Source organism: Pteronotus mesoamericanus, unplaced genomic scaffold (genome assembly GCF_021234165.1).
Source record: "Pteronotus mesoamericanus isolate MK-2021 breed Mesoamerican mustached bat unplaced genomic scaffold, CSHL_Meso_final contig_214, whole genome shotgun sequence".
Taxonomy (NCBI): domain Eukaryota; kingdom Metazoa; phylum Chordata; class Mammalia; order Chiroptera; family Mormoopidae; genus Pteronotus; species Pteronotus mesoamericanus.
Genome location: NW_026555089.1, coordinates 3041317 through 3056042, shown reverse-complemented (window position 1 = coordinate 3056042; position 14726 = coordinate 3041317). Strand labels below are relative to the sequence as shown.

Here is a 14726-nt window from a genome sequence, read left to right as displayed (position 1 = left end):
ACAGCTTGGCCAGACGCAGTTGCCTGGGCTGGCTTTGTTCTTGATGAGGGCAGCGCCCCCCGCGGCTGTCCCCACTGGTCCTGCGGCAGCGCTGTGATGGAGGGAGCGCGGCCTTTGGGGCTCCGCGGACATGGTTTGAGTCCAGGTCTGGCTAGTGCATTTATGAATTCAGGGTCTTAGTTTGGACCCTGCAGGATCTGCAGAATGAGGACCGAACCTTGAGGGATTGTTGTGAGGCAGGGATAATGTATCTAAAAGCATTGAGCCCGGCCTGGTATATGGTAGACATTGGGTAATTGGTAGCTGCTAGTAATCATGTTTCTTGCTTAAATAGAAAGGTGCGATGTGAAGACAGGTAGAGCCTCTGTGGCTGAAGAAACGGAAGGTTGCTTTTCCTAAGACCTGCCAAGACCAGAAGGACTATTCACTTCTGTTCTGCCCTGGACTTGTGTTCCGGAGCCGAGTCTCCACAGTCTGTATGGAGTGGTAGGAAAACCCCTCTGCCTTTCCTCCTCTTGCACGTTAGGTTGCATACAGGGAACGTTTGTGAAAGAGGGCACTTGCTGGGGGTCACCGCTGTTCTGCCAGCCTGTGACTGTGACGGAGCCCTGAGCGCTTGGTGACCACACACGGTCTGGTGGAAGAGTGCTTGCGCAAGGACGGGTGAAGGCCAGAGGAAGCTGCGGACACAGCCTTTGAAGGGTTTTTCTGACCAATTTGTCAGTCCTGTCTTCTGGTACTGAGTTGGTTATAACTACAAATTAACTAGGATGGTTAGTTCATTATTAACGTGAAGACTGTTTCTTGTGGCCTTTTCCCAAAAGTATGTTGGTGAGCTCTAGGATTTGTACCTGACTTGGAAATGCTGACCCCTTTGGGCATCTTGACTGTAACATATGAATAATCAAGTGGCCACTGTCACTTGCCTCAAGTTGGGTGACTCACAAATTGCCTCTAACTTGCTTTCACTTAATGAGAACTTGAGCGAGTTGGATTTTCCAGGGCTTCCCTCTACCCCATGTGACGTGGTCCTCTGTCGAGCCAAGCCAAGCGGTTTTCCTACCCTTCCTCACCTGCTCTGGTCGAACTTCCTCCCCACAGCCTCAGGGGCTTAGAAACTGTTTTGTTTTATTGCAGGTCACAGCCAGGCTGATCACCTCCTGTTTCCTCTTACTCTCCAGTCACCTGTCACCTCTTTCTCGGGCTGGCTGAGCAGGCTTGTGGGCAGGCCTGCCGGCCATCAGCATTCGGGGGCTCCTGAATGCCTGAGGGGGAACCCTCTGTTCGGGACCCACAGGGTTTTCTGGTTTGCCTTTGACATTTATTGTGCTTTCTTACCTGCATCCTCTCCTGCAGCGTGTGCGCGCACGTGGAAGGGACACCCACATCCAGCTGGGCTTTCCTTGTCGTTACTCATTCCATCTCTAACAAGGTTCCTGGCGAGTCTCGACTACCGTTATCATCCTCACTTCTCGTCTTTTTTCTTCCCAACCCCCCACTCTCACGTTGTAAAAAATCTCTTCTTAGTAAAATAAGTCATGCTTGGCATATACTTGCACTGAAGTTTTTGAAATTGTAGAACTTAGACACAGAAATTCATGTACATTTGAGTTTTCATAGAATTTGTAGAGGAACACGTCACTGTACTTGCTTTAACGTGGACTAGGTGAGCGAAGCGCGGCTGGATTTTCTCGATTGGTAGGCAGTTGGCTTTTTTAATGTAAAAGTGAAGTGGATGGTAAGATCAGACCTCCTGCCCTGCCCTTATTAGTGGTGGGTTTGGAGTTAGCCCAGCCTGTGGGTAGGCATTTGCTTCTTTAGGGGGGTGTACTTTTCAGGCAGCTTAGAATTCCAGAGGCAGGAAGCCATAAATTGTATCATGTGACACCAAAGTACAGCCATGGATGAAGGGAACGTGAAGGTAGACGTTGAGCGGGCAGGGTTCTGGTTGGCACTGAAGGAGATGGTAATTCAGTGTGAAACCTCAGAGGGGGCGCCTTGGTTTTCGAAGTGGAGGCTGGGGCAGGGCCATGCTGCCCCCTGTGGATTCTGGAGGACGGCCTGGAGCCTCCCTTTCGGCTCCTGGCCCTCCAGCCATCTTTCACGTCGTGACAGTTCTCCCTTCAAACTGCAGGCCTGGCCTTGTCACTCACTGGCTGTGCCTCAGCGCCCTGCGCTGCTGCTGCTGCTGCTGCTGCGAGCCTTCCTGCTGTGTCCCAGCATCAGGGTCTGGTCTGCAGCGCCCCTCCCCCAGTGCACGCGTCAGTCGCCTGCAGATACTTGGCCTTTGTAAAAGAGCAGCTTGTTGAAAGTGTACTTGCTACAGCTTAAGTGTCATCTCAGTGTCACCTTTGGTCTACTATTCAGAATTGTTTATGTTACTAAAACACATTGCTTAACCTTTATGTAGATACTTTAGTGCACATTTATCTCAACTGAAGCTTCCCAGCTCCCTCCTCGTTTCTGCAGCGAGCATACCGCGCCTGGCCACTCCTTCCTTCCCGGCCCTGGGTGGGCCGTCCCGTGTCACCCAGCCACATTCCTTGTGCCTCCTAAAGGCCCAGTCCGCTTGTCATCAGGACGTGGTGCGGGCTCTGAATTTCCAGAAGCCACTGGGTCCCTCTGTTCTCTATGCTTGTAGGCTTATTTTTCCTGGACTGAAACAGTTTTTGCTTCTGCATCACCTACTAAACTCTCTTTATCTTGTAAAGCCTCCTGTACAGGCTTGGAGTTATCCCTTTATTCTCTATATCTTTTATTCTCTGTGTTTTCTTTCTTCTCCAAGTCTTGTATTCTGCAAGAGGGAGGGACTGCCTGTCACGTTACTCTTCTATTCCTCAGTACAGTTCATGCTTTACTGGTACCTGTTGATTAATAGAGCACATATTAAATGGAATTGGGTCCTTTATTTACTCTTTTCAAGAAAAGCTGAAATATCAGAGAACTTGCAAAGTGAAACTGGGAAAGGTTCTAGAATATCTGGTTGGTGGAGCTTGATTGCCTTTGACACGTTCTTTGAGAGAAGTAGTTGCAGAGCAAATACCATGAAACTAGCTCTGGGTTTGTATTGCCCTTTTCTCTAAAAAATACATTTTTTGTGATGAGCACTCTGATGTTTGCTTTAATTAGTCTGGCCTTTCATTGGAGGTGACTACGAAGTGGATGCCTTTGCTAAGAATGGAGAGACAGCTGCTGGGTGGGCTTTCCAGTGCTCTGTGATCTTTTCCCTTAGTGAGAGCTGCTCCCTTAGTGAGAGCTGCCTTGAAGGCCAGCTGTTACTTCTTTGTGCCCTGTATTTCTGCCTCTTCGTGCGAAAATTATAAGGTCAATCTGGGCGTTGAGCTTTGCTCTTGGGGGAAGCAGTTTATGGTTAACTTAAGACGCTGAGAGGTGACCTCCCTTCAGAGTGACCCTGCATTCTTCTTTTACAGGAACCATTTCTCCCCGTCCCCTTCGTGGGACACGCAGCTCTCCGTGGGCCAGGTGAGCAACCACCGACCCTTCCGAGGCCCAGCAGCTCCACATTTGGGCCTTGTCAGGCGCTGCCCGGCTTTGCTCCCCGCTTCCCGCGCTCCAGGCCCAGGCGGGGGCCTGCGCCTCTGGGTGTCTGGGCCCCGGCAGCAGCAGGGGGCCGGGGGCAGCCTCTCGGCAGCTCGCTCTGCTCAGAGCATCCTGTTCCCTGGCTTCCTGTAAACCCGGTGGTTCGGTGCCTGATGTAAGCCTGCGGTTTGGTGGATAACTGAGTTATTCTGGATCTCAGTGGAGGCCATGAGGCTCGGTTTTCTCCAGAACAAGTGAAGAGTGTGATTGTGTGTTTTAGTACTTTAATCAAACATTGTTTCCCAACATGTTACTGTGACCTAGGTATTTTTTCTTTATTTTTTGAATTTGCTTGTAAAATGAAATAAATTCCCAGAGACATGCACCAATTTCTACATTTGGAAAGGTATGTCTCAACCAGGATCGAGCCACTCATGGCCTCCTGATTTAACATCTAGCCTTCCTTATTATTTTCAGGGCAAAGAATTTGAAAATTTCTCGTTTCTACAAATATTCCTAGGTTAAGAGGCTAAAAAAGCAGTTCTAGTTTTCCTGTGACCTACTTTTTTGTGTTCAAGAATGATCAGTTATTTTTTATATATAATAAACATGATTTCTCATGTATGTTTATATTCTAGAAGAAAGGAAAAATGTGGCCATAACTTCTCCCCGCCCACACCTCACATGGGCTCTTGTGTGGAAAAGGTGTTAACTGTTGACTTTGGCTGTTTAAGAAGAGAGAAGGGGCTAGTTTAGCACTAGGAGAGAAACTTTGCATTGTAAGTGTAGCGGTCCTGTCTTCAGAACTTTTTTGTCCAGCACAGCAGTCCCTGGCCACCTGTGACCTTTTCTTAAACCAAGTTAGACACCTTTATTACAAGTGGTACGTCCTTTATCACCGGCAGTGAAGAGTGGGTATTACTTCCAGTCCCTGAACTAACTCTGCCTGAACCCACCTTGCAAGGGTAGAAACATCTTTAATAGAAGTTAAAAACAAAAACAAAACCCCTCAGTGCCTTCTTTTACAGCATGGCTGTTGCATACTGTCCCTGAAGTCCACTCTCTTGCCGGTGCTCTGTGAGAAGCGCATGACACATGGGACTCCCAAGTACAGGAAATCGGGCTGGTCAAAACTGAGGTGTGCTGTGAGGGTAAAAAGACGCTGGATTTTGAAGACTTTATACCATAAGAATGACATGTTGAAATAATACTGGTTGGATATGTGAGGTAAAATAAAATATACTGTCAACATTAATTTTGCAAGTTCCTTTCACTTGTTTGATGTGGCTACTGGAAGTGTGAACTTCACCTGTGGCTTACATTGTGGTTTGCGTGATCTCTGCATGAGACAGCCCAGCTCAGCTGGGGGCGGGGCCAGCAGCGGCTGCTGGCGGTGAGAGGAGGGGCCTCTGGCGGCACTGCAGGGAGACTTGAACGGAGCGGTGTGTTACAAAGTTTGTGTTACAACGATGCCCTTCATTGCATATTTTAAAGAGATGGTATTAAAAATTGTAACACATTTTGCGTTTTAGGTCATTCCCATGTGTTATCTTAGGGGAAAATGGCTGCCTCTATTTTGGCTCCATGGATTCCCATGGGGCTCCAGGCTCTGCTGTTGCTCTCGAAATTCTTCATAATCTTTGAACCCTTTTTTTGGTCTTTGAACTTTTTGCCCTTTGCCCAGCCAGTCATACATACAGGTATTCCACAGTTGATAGCAACATGTAGACTTGGGGGTTTATTCTACTTGGATAGAAAATTGCTAAATTTAAGCAGAGTTACTTTATGTAATTAGAAGATTTTGAATTTTCAACTCGTTAAAGTTTTTTCTTGTCATTCCCACAGTTTGCTTCTCATTTGTAGGTAGGATGATGAGCAATTTCTTCAGGGGTCAAATGGCTTATCTGTTAGCATGTTTGTGGTATCACTTTTTTCTGGGCCCCTGTTGGAAAGTGATATAATGGGTTATGTTCTCCTTCTGTCTTATTGGAAGAAAACCCACTAATACCAGCTTTGTCCACAGGGAGTTTCTGAAATAAATACAGTCACATGTCACAAAGCATAGCTTTTCCTTTATTTCTCCTGGCTGTATAATTACTTTGAATTACTTATTGCATTGTTAGAAAGGATCAGCAATGGCTTCAACCCAAGGCAGCAGCTGCAGCATTCTGGGAGCTTGCTGGAGAAGCTCAGGCCTGACCCCTGCTTTTCTGAGTCAAATTGTGCATTTTAACACGACTCCTACGTGTTACCCATGTCCCTAAAAGTTTGCAAAGCACTGATCTGAAGCTCACTGACTCAACGGTGAGTGTGTGTACTGGGCAGTGGTTTCCACCTGCCGAGTGCCTGTGTGTTCCAGCCGCCTTGCTGGGCCTGTCCCATGGGCGCCTTACAGCCACTTCACCTGGGAGGGTCGAGGCTTAGAGAGGCGAGGTCGCTGTCCCTCTGTTTCAGAGACGGCCAGCAGCAGGGCTGGCGTTAGAGTCTAAACTTGTGTGGGTGCTTAATAGTTCTCAAGTGGTTTTTGGGGAACCGGTGTTTATCTGTTGAACGCTAGCGGTCTTAGGTGCTTTGCAGAACCACAGCTGAGCCCCTGCTGCCTGTGCCCCCACCAAGAGTGAGTGCCGTGGCCTGTCTGCAGAGGGCCTGATGCTGTCGTCATTCCTCCTGCAGGTGGTCTGAGCGCATCGCCTCCCGGTTCCTGGGTCATAGAGACAGGGTTGCGCCTCTTCTTTCAGAAACGAAGTGTCACTGTCTACATGCTGTGAAATAAAGGTACCATGGTCCAGTTTTTGCTTCTGAAAATGATAATTCAAGAATTTCAGATGATGTTTAAGTAAAGCAATTGATTTGAGATTAATTGGTTTATGTAACCTTTTGCCCTATTGGTTTATGTATCCTTTTGCCGTATTAGATGGCAGTTTTCACTTGCGTCTTAAGTTACGGGGAAGGTAGAAACAGCAGAGGTTGTTGTCTGGCTTCAGGGAACAGGTTGCTCCCCAGTGTCCTGCCTGTCTCTTAATCTTCAGCGCTTTCGGAGAAAGACCTATTTCCAGGCAACTTAATCAAGTGTAGCTGTTGGATCACTTTTAAAGTATATTTAGGTTTGTTAAAAACGAGCTGTTGGAATTCTGCCTCCAGTTTTTCTAAGTCTCTTTAAGAGTAGTTATATTTTTAAAAGGAATCCATTTTACTCTGGGGTCCTGGGGTAACTGTTTTTGTAACTGTTAGTTCATCAGTAGCTCATTTCTATTTCCAAGGGCACAAAGAAAAGCAAGGGCCAAGCCAGGGATGACGGATGTTCCAGCTCGATTTGTTTCCAGTCGATTTGCTGTTTGGCTAAAAGATAAAATACATAATGTTTGCCTTAGGATCTACTGTGGTTACATTTTATTTTTAAGTTTGTAGTACCCAGTTTAAAGCAAATGCACTGTGGAAATGTGTATTTCAGAGTGTTCTGTCTTGAACAATGCTAGTATAAAAAGCAAAAGCAGTTAGGCATTTTAAAAAGATAGTTGCTAAAGATTTCCCCTTCTTGTGTTTAAGTAAGTAAAGCACGCAGAGGCGCGGGCCTGGGGGACTGGAGGAGCTGGTGGGTCGGGTGGGCCCCTGCCGGCACCCAGCCCCGGGGTAGCACGGCGCCCCTGCGGCACAACCTGGGTTCGCAGGCAGCTCTCTCCCTGTAGCAATTTGGGAAAGAAGCACCTCCATTTTTCAGCCCTGTTGTCCTTGAGGGCCTTCTATGCCATCAGCATCCAGGCAGAGGAAGGTGCAGGGAGATTTCGATGTTTATAGCATGTTGGAGAAAATTGTCGTGTGGCCGTACTGCCCTCCTGAGACTGGCCCTGTGGTCTGGGTGAGTGTCTGAGGAAAAACGACTGTGCGGGCCAGGGCGTGGGCTCAGAGAGCAGGAGGGAACGTGAGCAGAACCTCGTTTCCTGGGAGCAGGGAACACTGATCCTTTTCTGTAAGGGACCAGAAAGTAAATTTCAGGCTTTGTGGACTGCATATGATCCCTGTCACTTAATCCTCTCTTTCCCTAAAACAGTCCACACCGATCTTAGCTTGCAGCCTGTTGCCTAGGTTTGGTCTGTGAGCCGCAGTTGCCAGTTCCTGCTCGTAGGTCCGCACTGCTACCTGCTCAGTCTTTGTATTAAACCCAGCATGTAGTGAGGTGCCTGTGTGAGGTTAGTGTTTTGGAAGTTGCGTTTCATTTGGGGTAGATAGGATTGTATCGATAGATAATTTAGAAGTATGACTTTATAGTTTGTAGATGTTAGAATTTATTTTTGATGGATGTGAGTGTATTTCTGGTTTATAATTAGCCAGTAGTTAGGGCTCTATACCAAATTTCCTTTTTTTGTGATTTATTTTAGTATTTTTCATTATTAAATAGACACGGTACTCTGGCCGGTGTAGCTCTTTTGGTTGACGTATCATCCCGTGTACCAGAAGGTGGGGGGTTTGATCCCCAGTCAGAGCGCGTCTACGGGAGGCAGCCAGTTGATGTTTTTCTCTCAAATTGATGCTCCCCCCCCAAAAAAAAGTAATGAAAAAGTCTTTGAGGCTTAATTTTTTTAGAAAGGTTTTAGGTTAAATTATTAACTATGTTCAGTTTTCTGACTTCAAGTGGAGGGACCATTACACTATAAGAAATTCGGCCTACAGACCAAGATAAGCACACACGCTGCCCGGACGCTCTTGGGCACAGCCACGGGTAGGCACTTGGAGTGCACTTGGCTGTTGTAATACAGCCTCTCAGTCAGCGACTTTGGAGGATTTCAAATAAGCAGAAGGAACTGTTTTGTCATTCTCTATATATCTTAGGGTCAAAGTCCCGTGATCAACTTTGAACACAAGATGGACTGGTATGATTGATCTTTTCTTTTTTTTAAATTTTAGACTCTTCTCTATTTTTTAAAAATTATATTTCATTGATTATGCTATTACAGTTATCCCAGTTTTCCCCCTTTGTCCCCCCCAGCACCCCCACTCCCGCAGGCAGTCCCCCCGCCATCGTTCATGTCCATGGGTCCTGCTGAACAATCGTTCTTGAAGGCGATTTTTTCCTTCAGCTAAACCAGACTTGCATGCTTGTGCCAACGCCTGAGAGCAGTGCTGGTTGCTGTGCGCGTGGAGGCTAGAGCGGCCGGGCCCTGCTTTGCCAGAGCGGCGCTGAGCTGAACGGAGCCCTCGCAGCCACCACAGGCCCTGATGCTCCGCGGGGCAGAGTGAGCACGGACGCTGGGAGAGGCGCCGTTTGGAGGCGCACAGAGGGTGAGCCCGCTGGGCCACTGGGAGCATCTCAGGCTATGCCGACAGCATTGCTTTGTGCCCCAGACTGGGGATGGGATGTCTTCTCTGCTCTCTCGTTATAGGATCGAAACCCTCTTCTTTTCTTCCTCCTTTGGCTTTATCTTTTGATATCCTTTTGTCTTTTATTCTCCTTTTCAATTTTACGAGAATAAAATGGCACAGTATTTTTTTTTGTTTGCCATTTTCCACAAATCTGAAAACCGAAACGTTTGTGTGTAAGGTTTATTTCCACTGTCCTTTTCCCCAAACGTTCCTTTCTTGTTACAGGTGGAGGGATTGTCTTTGCCATTATTCCGTTATTTCCTTAGTAGTTGTGTTAGAAGCAGATGTCAGCATGTTCGAAGCATCCATCTCTCACTCACTACAAATGGTAGTGCCCATGGGCACTTTCCCGCTCCTCTTCTGGGAGGAGAGAGGTCACAAGTGGTGTGGGTGGTTGCTGGCTGTGCTGGGAATGGTGACATTGCTTTTCTAGCATGTTCTGTGATGTCTTCTGTACGTATTTTTGGCACAATCATAAGGAGGTCAGAGACGGCTGTGCCTAATATCGTGGGCCCCTGCTTTGGGTCATGCCAGCGAACTTCCCGGTGAACAGAAGTGCCGTGTGCAGGCTCCCCCGAGTGGGGGCGCAGCCAGCCTGGCTTAAGTGAACTTCCCCGGAGCTTTTCATCTGAAACTGGGTCTTGGTTTTGTCACCACTCATCCATGTGAGCATGTTGCTTTATGTTGCTTTTGAAACATTTAAAGATTTTTTTAACAGACAACTACTGTAACGCCGTATTTCACAATATGTTTTTACCTAAAACTTGTTCTCTTTTTCCAGATTCCTTAAACCTCTGTTCATATGTTAAATGCTGTGATCACATACTTCCTAGTGAAGTCGCGTGTGGCGGGTGGGCCTGGGCACGTCCCAGCAGCTGCCGTGGTGCCACAGGCTGCTCCTCTTCTGTCCCTGGAAGGGCCATGTGACTGGCAGTGTGGAAAAATGTTGCCCTCCATGACCTCCATTTTTTAAAATGCTGTTTTGAGCAGATGTTCGTGAAAGTATCCAACTAGGGTGTATTCCTACCTGATCTTCTAATATGGGTGGATTTAGCAAAATATATACTTCTAAAAATGTGTGTGTGCTGGTTGTAGATCCCTACCTTTTGCGGCTTCCTTCCTTTTACCCAGGCGCCTGCAGCAGAGGACTTGAAGTGAGCACATAAGGACATGAACATGCCTTGGTGCTGACGGTAATGAGGGCCACTTCACTAGGTGGTCCGTGAGGCTGCTTCTGGTCTGCAGGTTGCAGTTTAGGGGTGAATGGAGTGAGTACACTTACCTCATCGAACTCTGTGTCAGGAATTCTGCAGCAGATAGGGAGGACTTTTGAATGGTCTTACATCTGATCAACTTTTGTCATCTTGTCATCTTTTGGTCAAAATGTAGCGTTTGAGATTGTCTCAGTATGGCAGCTTAGATTATGCAGTGGTGGACCCTGTGTTTGGTGTTTCCAGTTGTAACCAGTAAGGACCTTCTTAAACTCTGTGCCTTGAAAACAAAGTTCGCATTTTCTCACTGTTGAGGGGGGGAAAGGGGGGAGGAGGAAGAGGCAGGAGCAGTGTGTGTGTGGCATTGGGGAGCGATTGTTTTAACTTTGTCAAGTGTTTTTCCTAGCAACTGACAATTAGTTTCTCCAATTCCTCAAGAACTAGGTTCCAGTTTTTTAGTTTCTTTATTAAGTACGGCCCAGGATTTACCACGTTATGACTTTAGGCTGTGGGAGCATTGTCCGTGGCTGAAAGCGCTGGCTGGTGCTGGTTATTGATTTAATTCTTCAGTGTTCTGAAGAGGACTAGATACTTAGGTCTCTGTGCTTGACATGTGTTGCTGAAGATATTAGTTCTGTGTAAGAGTGTGTTTTTCACCCTTAGGAAAGGGTTTATTTTCTTCCTTTCCCAGCAGAAATTCTTACAGTGTGGATGGGATCCACAAGGTTAACACCGCAAGTTTTAGCATTCTTTCAGCATTTTCAAGTCAATTTCTTGTTATCAATAAAAACATTTTTCCTGAGAAGGAAAAAAAATCCTGCTTAATTTTACTTAGAAAGTATTTATAGATTCAGTGTGAAACTAATTTTACTTTATGATATTTTAGACTGTAAAACTGAACTGAAATGAAAAATTTAACGTGTGAAGTTGAAATTTTATTTGAAATACTCTCTGCATTTTGTTTAGACCAACATGTTTTGGAAATTTGATCTTCACTCATCATCCCACATAGACACACTTCTAGAAAGAGAAGATGTAACACTGAAGGAGTTAATGGATGAGGAAGATGTTTTACAGGAATGTAAAGCTCAGAACCGCAAACTTATAGAGTTTCTGTTAAAAGCAGAATGTCTCGAAGACTTAGTCTCGTTCATTATAGAAGAACCACCTCAAGACATGGATGAAAAGATCAGATACAAGTAAGAAATTCAATCTTCTATTTAGGGTGGGACTAAAGTGAAGTGGGGGTAGATCCTCATTATTGCTGTCCAGCCTTCCCCACGGCCGCTGCAGCCCGTTGACAGTCCTGTCAAGAGCAACAGGCTCAGTGCAGCGCGAAATCTGTTCTAGAACGAAGTCCAGTGAGGGGACAGGGTTTTGTAAGCGAGTGTCCTGCATTTCACTTGATGGGCAAAGTGCTTGATAGTGATGAAGTTTCTTAAAATAGTAAGGTCATCCAAGTAAGTATTTTCTCTTCTTTGCAAATAGCAGGGAGGAGATAATGTGACCATCCAAGATCACACAGCAGATCTAAGCCAGAGCGTGGGCTCTGAAAAACCTTGCTGATAAAATAAATTCTGACCTTCTGTTAACTGAAAATAAGGGTGGGGGTCTTGGTGAATATTAGTGTTGCTAAATGTAAACATGTAACGCCTTGGATACCTACAGTGGATTGATCTACTCATCACTAGTTTTACCTGTGTACAATTGGAACTATAGTACAGTGGGATCCTTTATAACTGTCTCTTACAACACTTTGTATACAGACCCCCGGAAACTGAATATTCCATATGTATTTCAAGTATTGGGGTTTTGGTTATTTTTTTTCCTCTCCAACTCTATTAAAACATCTGGCTTCCTCTCCCCGCCAAAATAGTACAAAATCAGGAACAAAAAGTTACTGATTATACATTAAATAAACTTCATGGAATGGAAAGAATTATTAGTATTAGTTTTTTAGTAGGTTCTGTTTTGCCCTTTCTCCACTCAGTCTGTCCCTCTTTTTAGATATCTTTTAAATTTTTCATGATGAAAATTTTGCTGTCAGGGAAATAATGCTTATTAATGCTTTCAAGTTGCTAATGGCTTGGATCTTCAAGGAAGTCATGTTCTCTGCCAGCCATGAAGATTGACAACTAGCATTCAACGACAGCCTCCGCTCAGAGATCAGTGCCTTAAAAAAGAAGAGGAAAGAAATTTGGCAGCAGAAATACTAGCATTCTCCCATCCCACAAAAGATAGACACTGAGCTACTTTGGGATTCCCTCTGCAGCGCCCCAGCATGTGTGGGCGCTGCTTGTCTGCGGCTTCCCGTCCTAGCAGGAAGCAGCGTGGCGTGGGCTTTGCGTCAGGCCCTCCTGTCTTAACAAGCTCTGACAGCCTGAGCAGGGGACTTGCCCTTCTGGGGTCTGTCTGCTCCTGTACTGAATGAAGCTAATACCTCTTTAACTGGGGAAGAGCAGGCATGCCTATGGATAGTGCCTATTTTACCAGTAGTAGTCACGGCTTTTGTTATAGTGCTTTATTCAGTCTGTTCGCGGTGGCAGTGGTTTTTGTGTTGTGTTTGAGGTTGCGAGAGCAGGTGTGCCCCCCTGGACACAGCCTTCTGGGTGGTACCCGGAAGAGCCCAGCGTTTCAAGAGAGCACGGCTTGAGCGGGGCGAGCACTGTCTGCTGCGCTTCTGGCCCAGACAGAGTCGTTGCCATGTGCACCTCACACATGGCTGCTTCAGTGTGGAGGGGCTTTTCCCGTGGGATCTGAAAGCCTCCCAGAGCTAAGGTTGGGTACCATCACCTGAGGAGGTTTAGACTGGTATTTGGTAGTTTCTAGATGACAGAGTGATGGCTGCATTTTGTGAACTTCATAATTCTCTGTTAGTTACACATGAGTATTAAACTCCTTATTGTTCTTAGTTCAGTGAACATCTACCACACATGAAAGGATTGTCATTTTCCACTAACATTTTTTATTCTAGTGACAGATACCTCTGATTTTCAGTAATTTAGCATAAATTTAAACTAACAGAACATTAAAAATAGGCCCATAAATGGAAGTATAAATTCCAGAGCTAAAGTGCTATCAGCCCCTGCAGAGGGACTGCAAAGTGGCTGGAGGCAAGAGGAGGGCGGAGGGGTGGGGCGCTGCCCTGGGAGCCTCAGGGAGGCGCGCCAGCCGGCGGGCCAGGGGGCTGCGGGTGTTTGCCTCACAGAGCACGTGGGCCCTGGGGTGCCTTTGAGGAAGAATTGGAGGCGAAGCAGAGGAAGCTTTTCAGGTAGTTCCCTGGAAAGGGAGCAGAGGGAGAAAGCGGGCACTGCAGGCTGACGAGGAGTCAGGAGAGGGGCGGCCTTCTCTGAGTGGAAGAAAGAGTGGTCATTTCTGTGCTGGTGAGGATGGCATAGTTCAGAGGGAAATGATGAGGCAGAGAAGCAGAGCGTGAGTGATGCGCTGTGCCCAGGTGGGGGGGCAGAGGTGGGGCGGAGAGGGCAAGGGAGGGGTGGCTGTAGGAGCAAGGTTGGCTCCAGCCGCGCAGGGGAGGGGAAGGGGCCCCCACGCAGGTCAGCACGCAGTGGGGCGGGTTCTGCTCTGATTGCTTTTGTGTTCTCAGTGCCCAGGCAGGAGGTAAGGTCAGAGCACATGTGGGGCAGGAGCAGAGGCCTTGTCCAGGGGTGGGGTGGAGGGGAGTCTTGGGTGTTTTGAAGCTCATCTCATGCTATAAGGACGGAGGGAGAGTGTAGCCCCAGCCCGTCCGGAACCACAGCTTTGGGCCTTCTCTAGAGTGCCTAGGCCCACTTGCGTGCATATTTAGCTCGATCACCTTTCCAAGTTACCTGTGGGAAAACAGGTGCAAAATTTAAAAGCTGGCCACGCCCTCCTCTGACCCCTGTGTCAGCATTTAGAGAATGTACCCTACATGTTGGGTTGGCGGTGGGGCCAAGATCTGCTGCCCTTTACCAGTCCTGTGTTTGCCAGCAACTTCTGTGCTGGGGTGCTGAGACCGCATCTGCCCGGGCCCCACAGCTGCATTTCAGCAGTTCTGTAAAGGAGCAGTACGAACAGCCAGCATTCATTTATTCCAGGTCGTCCTCGGTATTTTGCATGTATTATCCTCCCTGTGGGATAAGGTCTATTGTCTTAATGTTATGAACTTGGAAGCAGCGGCCCAGAGAGGTTAAGTAACTTGCCCAAGACCTACAGCTTTTAAGTGGTGGAGCCAGGTCCCTAACCTTGGCGATGTGACTCCAGAAACCACACCCGTGACCACGGAGTAACCCTGCCTCCAGCATAATGGCGACTTTACATTATGGCATCTGTGCCTCATGTTTCTTAAAGTGAAGGAGGCTCTGATTTGATTGAGCTGCAAGCCTCTGGAGGGGGCTCTTTGATAATGTGACCTTTGTGCCCACACACACCTGCCAGTTCCATTGTCTTCCGTTTTTTTCTCCTTGCAAAGACCATCTGGGGCCCGTCTCCTACCGCTCAGTCTTCCAACCTCCCCAGACCGCTCAGGCACTGCAGCTCTCCGGGCTGTTGCCAGTGGCCTCTGCAGCAGGGGCGGCCGCCGCTTACTCGTTGTGTGTTCCAGCCCCCAGTCCTCCCCTCTCTTCTGTCACACAGCGG

General features: G+C 47.3%; 1 protein-coding gene across 13 annotated transcripts in view; it reads left to right on the top strand.

The window, feature by feature from the left end:
* The window catches only part of PPP6R3 (protein phosphatase 6 regulatory subunit 3), a 112838-nt gene that overhangs the window by 38565 nt on the left and 59547 nt on the right, over positions 1 to 14726 (top strand). For 11 of the 13 annotated variants that reach the window (XM_054570775.1, XM_054570785.1, XM_054570784.1 and 8 more), the window contains one exon: positions 11076 to 11308. In XM_054570775.1, the coding sequence (XP_054426750.1) occupies positions 11082 to 11308 (227 nt within the window). In that variant the 5' untranslated portion in view covers positions 11076 to 11081. Of the gene's footprint in view, positions 1 to 3431; positions 3484 to 6213; positions 6316 to 11075; positions 11309 to 14726 lie in introns of all 13 variants that reach the window. The other 2 variants (XM_054570774.1, XM_054570773.1) reach the window with 2 other exon arrangements.